General features: G+C 41.5%; 1 protein-coding gene and 1 long non-coding RNA gene across 2 annotated transcripts in view; one reads left to right on the top strand and one right to left on the bottom strand.

The window, feature by feature from the left end:
- The window catches only part of LOC145410545 (tubulin alpha-2 chain), a 63,413-nt gene extending 52,048 nt beyond the window's left edge, over positions 1 to 11,365 (top strand). The window contains exons 2-11 of the mRNA XM_080280663.1: positions 2,063 to 2,168; positions 3,540 to 3,650; positions 4,125 to 4,297; positions 5,623 to 5,751; positions 6,909 to 7,108; positions 7,688 to 7,799; positions 8,418 to 8,505; positions 8,777 to 8,904; positions 10,515 to 10,678; positions 10,986 to 11,365. Of these exons, the coding sequence (XP_080136789.1) occupies positions 2,063 to 2,168; positions 3,540 to 3,650; positions 4,125 to 4,297; positions 5,623 to 5,751; positions 6,909 to 7,108; positions 7,688 to 7,799; positions 8,418 to 8,505; positions 8,777 to 8,904; positions 10,515 to 10,678; positions 10,986 to 11,112 (1,338 nt within the window). The 3' untranslated portion in view covers positions 11,113 to 11,365. The remainder of the gene's footprint in view (positions 1 to 2,062; positions 2,169 to 3,539; positions 3,651 to 4,124; positions 4,298 to 5,622; positions 5,752 to 6,908; positions 7,109 to 7,687; positions 7,800 to 8,417; positions 8,506 to 8,776; positions 8,905 to 10,514; positions 10,679 to 10,985) is intronic.
- Positions 11,366 to 11,374: 9 nt separating this feature from the next.
- Positions 11,375 to 12,016, bottom strand: LOC145410546 (uncharacterized). The gene is made up of 2 exons (XR_013899304.1): positions 11,937 to 12,016; positions 11,375 to 11,863 (listed from the first exon to the last, which is right to left on the bottom strand). It is a non-coding gene; the product is annotated as an uncharacterized LOC145410546 (long non-coding RNA).
- Positions 12,017 to 14,767: the final 2,751 nt, after the last annotated feature.

A 14,767-nucleotide genomic window follows, 5' to 3' on the forward strand; every position in this document is an offset into this window, starting at 1 on the left:
ATCATCATCATCATCATCACCAACAAACACCACAACACCAACCAACCTTACCTATCATCATCATCATCATCATCCACATACGCCACACCATTTCTACTCACCATTAATCATCATCATCATCACCCACAAACACCACAACACCAACCAACCTTACCTATCATCATTTTCATCTACAACAAAAACAACAGCATTATTCTTATCGTTGTCAATCATCATCATCATCATTATTATTATTATTAAGCTATCACTATTAACACTGACATCACATCAACACTATCCAGCCCTAAACATCATTATTCATCATCATTCTAACCCACAAACACCACAACACCAACCTATCATCATCATCATCATCACCATCATCCACAATTTCCTAACCCTCTCCCTGTTGGCCACTGAACACAACAAAGACTAGGCAAGGACAATATGAAATGACGTCAGGCTTCCTTCCAGCACACACACACACACACACACACACACACGCACACGCACACACACACACACACACACACACACACACACACACAATCACTACTGACCGATTTCTGAATGGCACTGGACATTTTGCAACACACCATCCTTGGCGATTTATTTTGTTGCATGTATCTAATATCCTTCTCGCAAAATTACACACACACACACACACACACACACACACACACACACACACACACACACACACACACACACACACACACACACACACACACAGAGACTGACTGACTCTTGACAAAACTGCGGAAGGAAATTCCTCGTTACAGTATCCCCTCCAAAAGGCCACTGCAATAAACGCTGACCTTTGTGCAATACGGGGATGCAACTGGGCTTCAGGGAAAGGGTGGGATTGTGGTTAGGGTTGGGAATAGCTAATGACTGTACACTGTCTGTCTGTTTGTCTGTGCTTATCTGTCTGTGTGTAGCCTGTCAGCTTCTCTATCTATACTTAAGTATATCTGTTTTACTATATATCTACATTGGTCTATCTGTATCTATATATGTACGTAGCGGTTTGTATATCCAATTATCTTCTCTTTCTATTTTATCCAGGTAGAATAACAGGTAATTAAAGTTAGGGTCGGTTAGGCTACAATAGGTTGCTTGTGGTTAGACAGGAACGGCTGAGGTAGGTAAAGTAAAATTATGTCAAGTCAGATTAGAGAACTGCTAGGTACAGATAGACAGGGTTAAGTTAGATTAAGTTTGAGCTAAATAGGGTAGAATGCAACAAAACTGCTGGGTAGGATTAGACTTGACTAGATTAGGTCAGTGTTTACTAGTTTGGTTAGGTTAGGTTAGATTAGGCTACGGGGGTTAGGTTAGGATAGGTTGGGTTGGGTTGGGTTGGGCTGTGTTAGGTTTGGTTGGGTTATTTTGGTTAGGTTAGGGGATGGGTTTGGTTTGGTTAGGGTTTGGATAGGGTTGCTTTGGAGTTGTGGTAATGGACTATCGATCATGGGTGGGGAAAACTGGGTGGTAGCTTTAATGTTTGATGTGCTCCTTATGACTCACTGTGTGTGTGTGTGTGTGTGTGTGTGTGTGTGTGTGTGTGTGTGTGTGTGTGTGTGTGTGTGTGTGTGTGTGTGTGTGTGTGTGTGTGCCATAACAACTGCAACCAGTGCCAGTTAACAAATGCACTATTCTTGGCGAAGTGACCTAAGTTCTTCTCTATTAGGCTTCATCACTCTTAAAATCATTATCTCATTATGTTGCCATCTCCCTGACTGCTATGACGTGTTCAGATTTAATTCTTCCTAAATAACTGGAGATTTTATTCAGCTTAGGAGAGAGATTCAGACTGAAGTGATTAATTATATTTTCTGATGACGGGAATGGTAGTGGTGATTGTGATGATGATGATGATTTTGATGATGGTGATGATGATGATGACGCTGACAGTGATGAAAATGGTAATGACCAGGACGAATATAATAATAATAATAATAATAATAATAATATGGTGACGACGAGGACTACAATGACAACGATAATAATAATAATACAAATAATAATAATAATAATAATAACCTTCATGGGGTACTAATTAATTTTCTTTTGCCCACAGAGGGAGTGCATCAGCGTCCACATCGGTCAGGCTGGCGTGCAGATGGGCAATGCCTGCTGGGAGCTTTACTGTCTCGAGCATGGCATTCACCCTGATGGCCATTTGGGTATGTAACTAGGAGATTTTACACACACACACACACACACACACACACACACACACACACACACACACACACACACACACACACACACACTTTTAATCCTTCTATCTATCTATTAATCTATCTATATAACTACCTATCTGCGTCAGGATATTTGGGAATGATGATCTAAATTATCAATCTACCGATCCATTTATCGGCCAATCTATCTATCTGTGTGTCTGTTTGTCTGCCCGTCTGTTAACTTACCTGTCTGCATGGATATTTGGATGTGATCTGTATTTTCAGTGTTTACCAATGTACGGTACTTGTGTATGTCTGCCTATCTATCTATCAGACCACATATCTACCTATCTACCTACCTATCTGTCAATCTATATCAATGTTATCTTTATGAACTTGTCACGTCATATGTTCCTTCCATTATTTTCATTTTCATCTCTCTCTCTCTCTCTGCTCGTCACATTTAACCTTCAAATTTCATAAAACCCCGCCAAAGATTTCCTAAGAACACTTTCACATCAACCCATTACATCACTTTCCTGTGCATATGCCCCATCTTACTCACGTTTTTTTTTTTTTCTTACACAAGCTTCTTTTCTTTAATCCTTGGTGTCTCTCTCACTTACAGACATTAGCTTTCTCTTCTCTCTTAAATTTGCTTTCTCTTTCTTGTTACTTGCTCTTTCTTATTCACACTTGCTCTCCTTCTCACTCACGCTAGTTTCCCTCTTTAATACTTGTTATCTTTTACTCACACTTGCTCTCTTTTTAACATCAGTTTTCTTTTCAATACTTGCTATCTCTTTCTCACTTACACTAGCTTTATCTTTAACACTCTCTAGCCTATCTCTCTTACATTTGCTCTATCTTTCTTTCTCACAATTGCTATTATCTCATTATATTCCAAACAAGATTTTTTTCATAATACTCTCTCTCTCTCTTATCAGCACCATCTTTCTCTTGCTCTCTCAATCTCTCTTTTACACTTGTTATCTCGCTCCCTCCCACTAATTATCTCTATTCTTGTTACTGGCTATCTCATTTCCTCTCCTCCTCTCTCACCCAACCCTCTTACATCATATCCCTGCTGGTCTGGGATTGTGCATTACCCCACAGTCTCTCTGTCTCTCTCTCTCTCTCCGTAATTACCGTACCTTAAGAGCAATTATATTTTGGTGTCTACTACTAAATCTACCCTACCCTGCCCTTCCCTTCCCTCCCCTGCTGCCCTGCCTTGCCCTACCCTGTCTTGTCCTGTCCTGCACTCCCTTACCCTTCCCTTTTCTCCCCTACTCTTCCCTTCCCTCCCCTACCCTTCCCTTCCCTCCGCACGTCCAACAAACCCACATTTATAATTTATTCTGCCCCCAGCCGAGGACGTGCCCACTGAGGAGAACATGTACACCACTTTCTTCCAAGAGACGGGAAGGGGCAAGTTCGTACCCAGAGCCATCTACGTGGATTTGGAGCCTACCGTGGTTGGTGAGTAAATAAATAAATAAAAGGAAAAGTGGGGTAAAGTTAAATAATGACATTTTTACTACTACGGTACTACTAATAACATATAGTAATAATAATAATAATAATAATAATGATAATAATAATAATGGTGGTAGTAGTAGTATTAACAACAGGAGTAGTAGTAATAATAAGAGTAACAGCAGCAGCAGCAGCAGTAGTAGTGGTAGTAGTAGAAGTAGTAGTAGTAGTAGTAATAATAATAATAATAATAATAATAGGGTAATACCAAAACAACAAACATAGCACAAACGATGCAACACACCAACCAACCCATACCTACCACAAACCATCCATGATACCATAGCAATCCACTGTACCACAAATACTTCTACAAACTGTTCATAGTACCACCAAAACTGGGCACTGAACTACGAACTACCCACTGTACCAACCAACTATCCACTGTACCATACTAAACACACATTATTTCGGCAGATGTGGTACGCACCGGGCCGTACCGTCAGCTGTTCCACCCCGAGCAGCTGATCAACGGAAAGGAGGATGCCGCGAACAACTACGCCCGTGGCCACTACACCATCGGCAAGGAGCAGGTGGATCTGGTGCTGGACAAGATTCGCAAGATGGCTGATGCTTGTACCGGGCTGCAGGTGCGAGGACAGAGTCTCTCTCTCTCTCTCTCTCTCTCTCTCTCTCTCCTATAAATACATGTGTATGCAAAGATATACATAGATAATTAGGCACACAGAGGTAGCTACTGTGGTCATAACACTGTGTGCATGTTACTTATTAGACTTAGGTCAGTAACAAAGTGTAACGTATTAAAACATCATGAACTACAAGTTCTAAATTCCTGTTATCAAAGTAATGGATAAAGTACAAAATAAATATAACACTTCACAGTTTCATGGTTATGATTTTGCACCTAGGATACAGTATGGCTATTTGATTTAGCCATCCGGTTCTTGATTTATTTTCCTTTTACAAAAATGAAGTGACGGTTGGCTTGTAGGCTATTACAGAAATATTTACGGGTAACTTATTAAACTCGAATACTTCCATTATCCCTGTCGCTCATATGAACACACCTTAGTATATAATTTAGACTAATACCTGGCCAGTATGTTCAGCTAAGATATATCCTCGAAGCCATCGAAGCAAAGAATGTTACCTTACACGTTTTGTCAGGTCGGTTGGACAGGGTAAACTCACCGTATTACTTTACGACGGCAATATTTCTCTTTCGCCTAGTTGCCACCGCCTGTACGCTTCCTCCTTCGTACCTTCAACACTTCGACAATTATCCTGCGTCCACAAAAGGGAAGAATCCTTCAATCTTATACACTAAAAAGTCAAAGTTTTCTAGAACACATTATCATAAACCACATCACTTTACCGTGTAAACAAACCTGACCGTTTTCTATGATGCTTCTTGGGGTGACTTTAAAAGTTACTGACTCGAATGATTATGTTGTATATATGACACAACACTGGGTTATTCAGTGCTAATCAGGCATTATAACAGGATATATACATATAAATTTCGAAGTGGATTTTTATTATCTGCCAGAGTGCACGTCTGAGTTATAATTCTGACAATTTTTTAGATATTAACTCGAATGCCATCTTTTGTATACGAAATAACAGAATTATTCAGCACTAATTAAACATTATAACTTCACAGATATGTTTACGTCTGTGTGGATTTTGACAATATGCCTCACTTGTAATTCTATGGCACATTTAATTTATTTATTTAGCATTTCCGATGGTTTTCCGGCTCTCTCCTGTTCTTAGGATAAAATGGGACTGGAAAACAATAATGGTGACGGTGGTGATGATTTATGGGGTAAAAAGGAATTGGATAAATAACATTATTTTTTACCATTACCGGGTATTATTTTTATTACTACTACTACAATCATCATCATCATCCTCATCATTATCCTCATTTCCTCCAACTCACCTTCTCCAGGGCTTCCTCGTCTTCCACTCCTTCGGCGGGGGCACTGGGTCTGGCTTCACCTCGCTGCTGATGGAGAGGCTCAGTGTGGACTACGGCAAGAAGAGCAAGTTGCAATTCACGGTCTACCCCGCGCCTCAGGTGGGTGGAGTAAGCCTACAGGAGTCTCGATGTTAGCCTCCCTGAAAGTAGTGTGTTAGTCAGCATTTCCTTTACCTGTGTATTTATTTATCTGTATGTCTATGCTTGTACTGTAGGTATCTGTCTCTGTGTAAGTAGCCCATCATATGTATCGATCTGTGTCTCTGTCATACCCCACGATCTTGTAAGACGCTGGCAATATACAGAAAAACACATAGATATATAGATAGTCAGACAGCTAGTCAGGTATACAGACGGACAGATAGACAGATAAATCTGTTGCCAGACGCATTAATCCCGTACGGAAATATACAAAGATAGACAGACAGGCATTGACATGGGACACACAGACAGAAAGATAAATATATTTGGTATTACAGTTAGATGTTACAAACCGCCTCTGCATCATAGTTTATAATCCTGACTCACGGCAATATTTGTATGTCCCAAATCCCACTATGATTAGCAAGGGAACCAAATTATCTTACCAGCTAAAAAAAAAAAAAAAAAAAAAATCCCTTGCCAGATTACTCCTCGCCACCTACTGTATATGGGAAAAATATTTTTTTTTTCCTTGCCCAGGATCCACGTATAATTCCCGTCAAGATTTACTTCAGTCGTCTTTCAGTCTCAGCAATTTTGCAAGTTAATCCGAAAGTGGGTCTGTGGTTCGTTTTTACTGGAGATAAAAAATTCGTGTATGCTGGAAGCCCGTAGCCAGACTTTTCAAAGAGGGGGGATCGTTTTCCGCTGAATCTGGACTTCCATAGCAGCCAGCTGGTCAAAGGTCCGCTGCATGCTTGCTATGGAGGTCTGGGTGCATGCATAAGCGACGTTGAGAAGCAGCACAAAGCTCCTGAACAACGTAGGGTGACTCTTTTTGCACTGATATTAAAAAACAGACCACGAGAAAGTGAACCTTTAGGCAGGTGGGGGGGAGGGTTCGTCCAACCCTCTCGACCCCACCCTGGCTATGGTTCTGTGTTGTGTCCATCCTTCGACATTACCTGATTCTTTTCTAACCCCATTACACCACCCCAGAACACTCCAATTCTCATATTTCAACTGCATCTCTTTAGTTTTCATACACTCTTTCACACTTTCGAGTACCACCATTCTCATGCATAACTTACGAAATTTTATCTTGCATTCCACAGATCTGCACAGCGGTGGTGGAGCCCTACAACTCAATCCTCACCACCCACACCACCCTGGAACACTCCGATTGTGCCTTCATGGTGGACAACGAAGCCATTTACGATATCTGCCGCCGAAACCTGGGCATTGAGAGGCCCTCCTACGAGAATCTGAACCGAATGATTGGACAGATTGTTTCCTCTATTACTGCTTCCCTTAGGTGAGGAATGGATGGATGGATGGAGAGAGAGAGAGAGAGAGAGAGAGAGAGAGAGAGAGAGAGAGAGAAATAATAAAACAACCTAGTAATACAATGACACTAACCTCTTATTCCCGTTATCTATCTATGTGTCTGTCTATCAACCTGTCTATCTCTTCCTATCTGTCTATCTACTGTATCCACCTATCTATCTATTTGTCCTTCTATCTGTTTAAAATAACCAGCTGCCTTCCTACTTACCAATCAACTCACCTACCTGTCGCACCCTAATCACATTCTCTCCTTTGGTACGCTTACCTATGTGTGTATGAATGCATGCATGTATGTAACCTAATTATATATCGGTATGTATAATGACTACATGACTGTCTCTATCATCATCATCACCAACACCACCACCACCACCACCACCATCATCATCATTATCATCACCACGACCACTATCATCATCATCATCACCACCACCACCGCCACCAGCACCACCATCACCACGACCACATCATCATCATCACCATCACCACCACCATCATCATCATCACCACCATCACCACCACCAACTAACCCCCCCTCGCATTCCAGATTCGACGGTGCTCTCAATGTGGACCTGACGGAGTTCCAGACCAACTTAGTACCCTACCCACGAATCCACTTCCCTCTCGTCACCTACGCCCCCGTGCTCAATGTGGAGAAGGTGAGGAACTGAGCAAGGTGTTCTTTATCTGGCTCTGTGATTGTGACTTTTATTGTTGTGACGGTTCTTGAGGGTATATGTGTTTGTATATCTGTCTGTCTCTCTGTATCTATAGCTTTCTACAATTTATCTATCTGTCTATCCATCCACCTATCTCTCTATCTATTATCTGTCTATCTATCCACCCATCCATCTATCTATGTATCTACTGATCAGTAAATCTGTACATCTATATATCTGTTCATGTACTGTACACCTACCTACCTGTATAGCTACTTTTGCATATATCTTTATCTACCTATCCATTATCTATCTACCTTTGTATCTGTCATTATCTATCTCCCTTTGTATCTATCTATCCTTCTACCTGTCTGTTTCTCTCCATCCATCCACCTATGTACCTGTCTGTCTATCTATCTGTTTCTATCCATCCATCCATCTATCTATGTACCTATCTGTCTATCTATCTGTTTCTATCTACCATCTATCTATGTACCTGTCTATCTATCTGTCCATCTACCTACCTTTGTACCTGTCTATCTATTCATCAATCTATCAAACTATCTAGCTACCTACCTACCATTCCACCAACTAACCCCAACACCGTCCCTCCCACAGGCGTACCACGAGCAGTTGTCCGTCGCCGAAATCACCAATGCCTGTTTCGAACCCAACAACCAGATGGTGAAGTGTGACCCAAGGCGAGGTGAGGCAGGGGAGAGGCAGGAAGAGGGAGATACAGGGAAGGAAAGGGGAGAGGGAGGCAGGGGCGAGAAAAGGGTAGGGAACGGCAAAGGCAGAGAGAGAGAGAGAGAGAGAGAGAGAATGGCGTTACGATATTAATCTGCATCTATACACCTATCCATCCGTTTCCCTGTGTGTCTATCCATGCATCTACTCATCCCTCCTGCCTATCAATCAAGTAATCCCTCTACCTGCTCACTTATCCAACTACTTAGCTACCTATCTACCCCCAGGGAAGTACATGGCGTGCTGTCTACTGTACCGAGGGGACGTGGTGCCTAAGGACGTGAACTCCGCCATCGCCGCCATCAAAACGAAACGACAGATTCAGTTCGTGGATTGGTGCCCCACAGGATTCAAGGTGGGTGCTGGGGGGACTGGGGGGATTGGGCTGGATTGGGACTTGATTAGGAGGAGGACTGGGCTGGGGGACTGGAAGGATGGGGCTGGATTGGGACTTGTTATGAAGAAGACTGAGCTGGGGAACTAGAAGGATGGGGTTGGATTGGGGTTTGATTAGAAGGGTCGGGCTGGGGGACCGGGAGGACGGGGCTGGATTGGGACTAGATTAGGAGGAGGATTGAGATGGGGGACTGGGAGGATGGGGTTGGATTGGGACTTGATTAGGAAGAGGATTAGGCTGGGGGACTGGGAGGATGGGGTTGGCTTGGGACTTGATTAGGAGGAGGATTGGGCTGGGGGATCGGAAGGATGGGGATGGATTGGGGCTTGATTAGGAAGAGGTTTCAGCTGACTGAAAGGACTGGGATGGATGGGATGAGGGGGGAGGATTGGTCTGGACAGGACTTGATTAGGAGGAGGATTGGGCTGAACAGTACTCGACTGGAAGGATTGGGATGGATGGGATATGAGGGGAGAGAAGGATTGGTCTGGATAGGACTTGATTAGGAGGAGGATTGGGCTGAACAGTACTTGACTAAAAGGACAGGGACGGGTGGGATGTGGAGGGAAAGAAGAAGGACTGGTCTGGACAGAACATACTGGAATGAGGAAGCTTTGGATGAAGAGGACATTAGCTAAAATGAGAAGGACTGGGGTCAACAGGATACGAAGGGAAAGAGAAGGACTGAGATGAACAGAATCTGAACAGAAAGAAGAAGGATTGGACTTAGGTACTAGACTGCAAATAGAAGGATCAGACTAGATTATGACGATGAAAGAAGACGACTAAAGGGCACACAACTCAAAAGAAAAAATAGGACTAAACTTGAAAATACCTAATCATATCAGAATTTTTCACATCATGCCAACATTTTTCACACCCATTTCATAATACAGTACCTCGAACTTATTGCCATACAATGCCTCTCCAAATTCTTCCCCAACTAATTCCCCAACTCTTCACAGGTGAGCATCATCTACCACGCCTCAGACTCCCCAACTTTCAATCTTATTCCCCAGCCAATTCCCCCTTTTCTCCCTTCACTTTCAAGAGTATGCCAATTTTTTTTTTCTTTTCTCTCAACTTTTTCCACACAGCCTTCCCTAGTAATCCTCTGGCCTCGCTCCAACTAAGCTCTCCATTATACCCCCCTCCCCACTGCTTCCCCAACTATCAACAGGTGGGGGTCTAACACCAACGCCTCCACCTCCTCCTCACCTTTCCCACTCACTTCCCAACTAATCCCTTACCATGTACAAAACTCCCTGGCCCTTGTTCCCCAACTTTTCCCCAAATAACTCCCCAATATCGCCCCTCACCACCATCAGCTATATACTCAACTTGCTCCCCAACCCACCCATGTCTCCCTTAAGCATTAAATAATACCAGACTCAAATCCCCATCTCCTCCCCAAATAACTCCCCAATATCGACCCTCATCAAAAATATCCCTCACTTTTTATCTCACCTCCTCCCCAACTTAACTCCCCAATATCTCCCTTTGTCATAAAAAAAATCACAGACTTTTTACCCCACCTCCTTCCCAGTTAACTCCCCAACTGTTAACAGGTGGGGATAAACTACCAGGCGCCAACAGTGATCCCCAACGGTGATATGGCACCCACCCAGCGCGCCGTGTGTATGATCTCCAACACCACAGCCATCGTCGAGGCGTGGGCCAGGCTTAATCACAAGTTCGATCTTATGTACTCCAAGAGGGCGTTTGTACACTGGTGGGTACTGTTGTGATGATGGTGGTGATGATGATGATGATGATGATGATGATGATGATACTCCTCCTCCTCCGCCTACTACTACTACTTCTATTACTACTACTACTACTACTACAAATAATAATAATAATAATAATAATAATAACAATAATAGTAATAAACTCTACTATTCCTATTGTTACTAACACCAAAACTAATACTTCTGCTACTACTACTACTACAAATAATAATAATAATAATAATAATAATAATAATAATAATAACACTAAAACTAGCCACACCACTACTTTTCGTCTTCCTTCGTCAGGTACGTAGGCGAAGGCATGGAGGAGGGTGAGTTTGCTGAGGCTCGGGAGGATCTGGCCGCCCTTGAGCACGACTACGAGGAGGTGGCACAGGACTCAAACCAGGAGGAGGAGGACTCCGAGTATTAGCGTGGAGGAGGAGGTGGTGGAGACAGATGGAGAAGGAGGTGAAGAAGATGGAGGTGATGATATGAGAATAATGGAGGAGGAGGAGGAGAATTGATGGAGGAGGAAGAAGTCAAGGATAAGGAAGAGGAGAAGGGAAAGAAGGCAGATGATAAGAGAAGCTTTAGAATGAGAAAGAGAGAGAGAGAGAGAGAGAGAGAGAGAGAGAGAGAGAGAGAGAGAGAGAGAGAGAGAGAGAGAGTGTGTGTGTGTGTGTGTGTGTGTGAAAGACGAGCATACATTCTCCATGACGAAAAAAGAAAAAAAAAAGAAAAAAAAAATATATGAACTTCCCACACACTAAGATTCGAGATAGAGCACGAGAATGAGATAAGAAAAAGAAAAGAGGAAGATAACCAAGGGGCAAGACAGGGTAAAAACATGTAGCTCTAGCCAAAGATAATGATAAATACTGATAAAGATAATAATAGTAATAATAATAATAGTTACTGTAAGACATTTTCCTCTTCAACTACTGCCGACTTCACACACCCAGACTCACCCACTCCCACGCTCCCAACTGAGAGGATATTAAGCTCTATAAATACCCCTAAAAGCTCTATAAATACCTCTTCCTATTAAGCTCTATGAATACCTCTAAAAGCTCTATAAATACCTCTTCCTATTAAGCTCTATGAATACCTCTAAAAGCTCTATAAATACCTCTTCCTATTAAGCTCTATAAATACCTCTTCCTATTAAGCTCTATAAATACCTCTTCCTATTAAGCTCTATAAATACCTCTTCCTATTAAGCTATACAAATACCTCTAAAAGCTCTATAAATACCTCTTCCTATTAAGCTCTATAAATACCTCTAAAAGCTCTATAAATACCTCTTCCTATTAAGCTCCAAATAACTCTTCCTATAGTCTATCATCATCATTTGAACTGGATCACTCGTATATTCAAAAAGTCATGGTTCCTTGAAATTCGACTAACTATGGGGTAGGTATGAGTCTCCTTGGTTGCTAGTGAAATATAACCTCTAATCTGACCCCACCAGACGATTTTAGCCATCTGAGTGAAATCCCTGCCTTCTAGAGCGGTAAATCGTGACATCAAAGGCCATGATGTCAAGTGATGCCCGGGAATTACTAATGCGAGGGTTAAATTGCGTAACACACCTGGACCCGTGTCCCAAGTACCTTTTCCTTTGCGATTTATTTTTCATACTTCATCTTACTGCTCTCTTGTATGTTATTTTCATCTAACACCAACATGGAATGCAAAAATAACAAACATGTGATTAATTAACGGTGCATGCAAAAAATAAACTGCGAAGGGAAAATGTTAGGATGCCTCCTTAACTGACGAAATACAAGCCCTGATGTCCTCGTAAAATTAACTTTGTCTGGCGGGTCTTCAAACACTTTCTGCAGAAGTGTTGACAAAATCTGCAGACGCGATGTGCTACCTGTCGAAAATATGAAGAATCGATTCATCTTTTTTATCTGCTCGTATAAATCTCCATCCAAAAATGGGAAAAAAAAAAAAAAAAATTGACTCATCTTTCTTTTCTGTTAATCTCCTCGACTTTCGCATCTATAAATCTCCACCCAAACATAAAATATCGATTCGTCTTCCTTTGCTACAAATCTCCACCCAAACAAGAAAAAAATCGATTAATCTTTCTTAGCTATAAATCTCGATCTTTATAAGGCACCCTTGATTCCTAACCGTGCCAAAATTCACAGCATTTTCCCATCAGGTGTCACTTTAATATTAACCATGCCTGATTCTATGCTATTAAATGCCCTCCACTAAATTTCGTCCCTTTTATTCACCACGTTCATCCGGCATCAGTCACCTTTAACCCTCTAGAGAGCAGGAACCTCCCTCAGATGAATAAAATCGTCTGGTAGCAACTGGATTAAAGCACGTTAAGTGAGGCCCTGCCCTCTAAAGGGTTAAAAGTGTCTGAATCTGAAATACAGGAAGGGAACTGAGAGTCGTTGTATGGTTTGGCGAACACATTACTGAAAAATCGAACCATCTGAAACGCCCATTAGTCCCGCTTAGACTCGTTTCGATAGTGTCCATTAATCTTAGGGCTTAACGGTGAAGATACTTTATTCCCTTACTGTAACTTTCTTCCTCCCCCTCAAATAACTATATAGTTGTTAAATTGGTGGTGCAGGAGTGGGTGAGGCAGGTACGGGTGGTGCTAGTGGGAGGAGTCAGTGGGGTGCTTCAACTCCCCACCCCTGTAGCTTCAAAGTCGGCCCATACTTTTGAAACAACTAATCACCATATAAACAACAGCAATATACTTAATTTGCTATCGTTTTTCCGCTGCATTAAACATCTATAGGAACAATATTTTCAAAGCTTCGACACTGGTTTTTGAAGCAGTGATCAGTTTTCGAAACTCTGAATTTGTTTATTGAAGTTTTGAAACTGCCTTTCGAAGCTCTGATTTTTTTTTTTTTTAATATAATACTAAAAAATTGATTATTTGAAGTTTTGACAATCATATTCGATGCTTTGAAGACTACATTTTGAAGCTTTGTCATTTATCTTCTAAGTTCTGGCTTTGATTTACTAAGTTCAGGTATCCATTTCTAAGTTTTCAAGTCCCGGGGCTAAATTTGAAATCCTGGGACGGCACTTACAGTTCCTAGCGCTAAGTTCCATGTGCTGTCGATGGATTTTGAAAGTGTGGCCACTAACCTTAGCACTCTGAGGCTCAATGTAGCAAAAGACGCTCACCACAGCTGCCTTTTTCTCTAAGAATATATGAAAACGAGTCTATATCTCTTTTTCTCTGTGTAGTTAGGCCGACCAAGGTGTTTTTTGTTGGTCATCTACATATATACATAGATTTTTAAAGAAGGATTTTCCACATAGTGTTTGATATTGTCTTTGTCCATTGCATACTCAAAACCACAGGATTAAGAAAATGTAGACAACATTACAGTTTTAGGTGAAGCTTGCAAACAATTTTATTTATTTTCTTGTATGATTTTTCGAGTTCAATAAAGAAAACTGTGGAATTCTTACATTATTTTTTGAAGAACTTTAATATATAACTGTTCACCAAAAAACTGTAATGTTCTTTTATAACATTTTCTGGTGTTATGATTCTCCCTCTTTACTCTTTTCCCCTTTTTCCAAGCCACTCCTCTGTACTATGAGAAACTTGGATAGTATACTGATCAGTGATGACAGTGATGGTGGGGATTAGTTGGTGGTGATTATTTTGGTGATTAAGTGACGACAATTATATTAGTAGGTGATTATGGTGACTGTGTTATGTGATGATGGAGACAATTATATTCGTGATCGTCATTATGATCACAGTAACGCTTTAGTGTGCAATGAGATGAGACATGTATAAAACATTCTATGTATTCCTGTTTAATTGTTTCCAATATGATACTTACATTTATCAACATTTCTGCCCTGCCTCTCAGCACAATGCCACCACAGCCATGTCTAGTGGTCATAGGGATAAGGTCACGCAATTCTCTTGTACTTTTCACACGTGCAGATAAACCCTTTTTATACTCCATTTGTATATTCAATAATAAAAATGTGGAAAGGCTGTCTGGATTTGAGTCATACCATTATTTTTCAAGCAGGTCACATTCCTATTACTTTTCTCAATACAGCAAAGG

This window comes from Coenobita brevimanus, chromosome 86 (assembly GCF_032717465.1).
Source record: "Coenobita brevimanus isolate Jiangsu-jjx chromosome 86, ASM3271746v2, whole genome shotgun sequence".
NCBI lineage: Eukaryota > Metazoa > Arthropoda > Malacostraca > Decapoda > Coenobitidae > Coenobita > Coenobita brevimanus.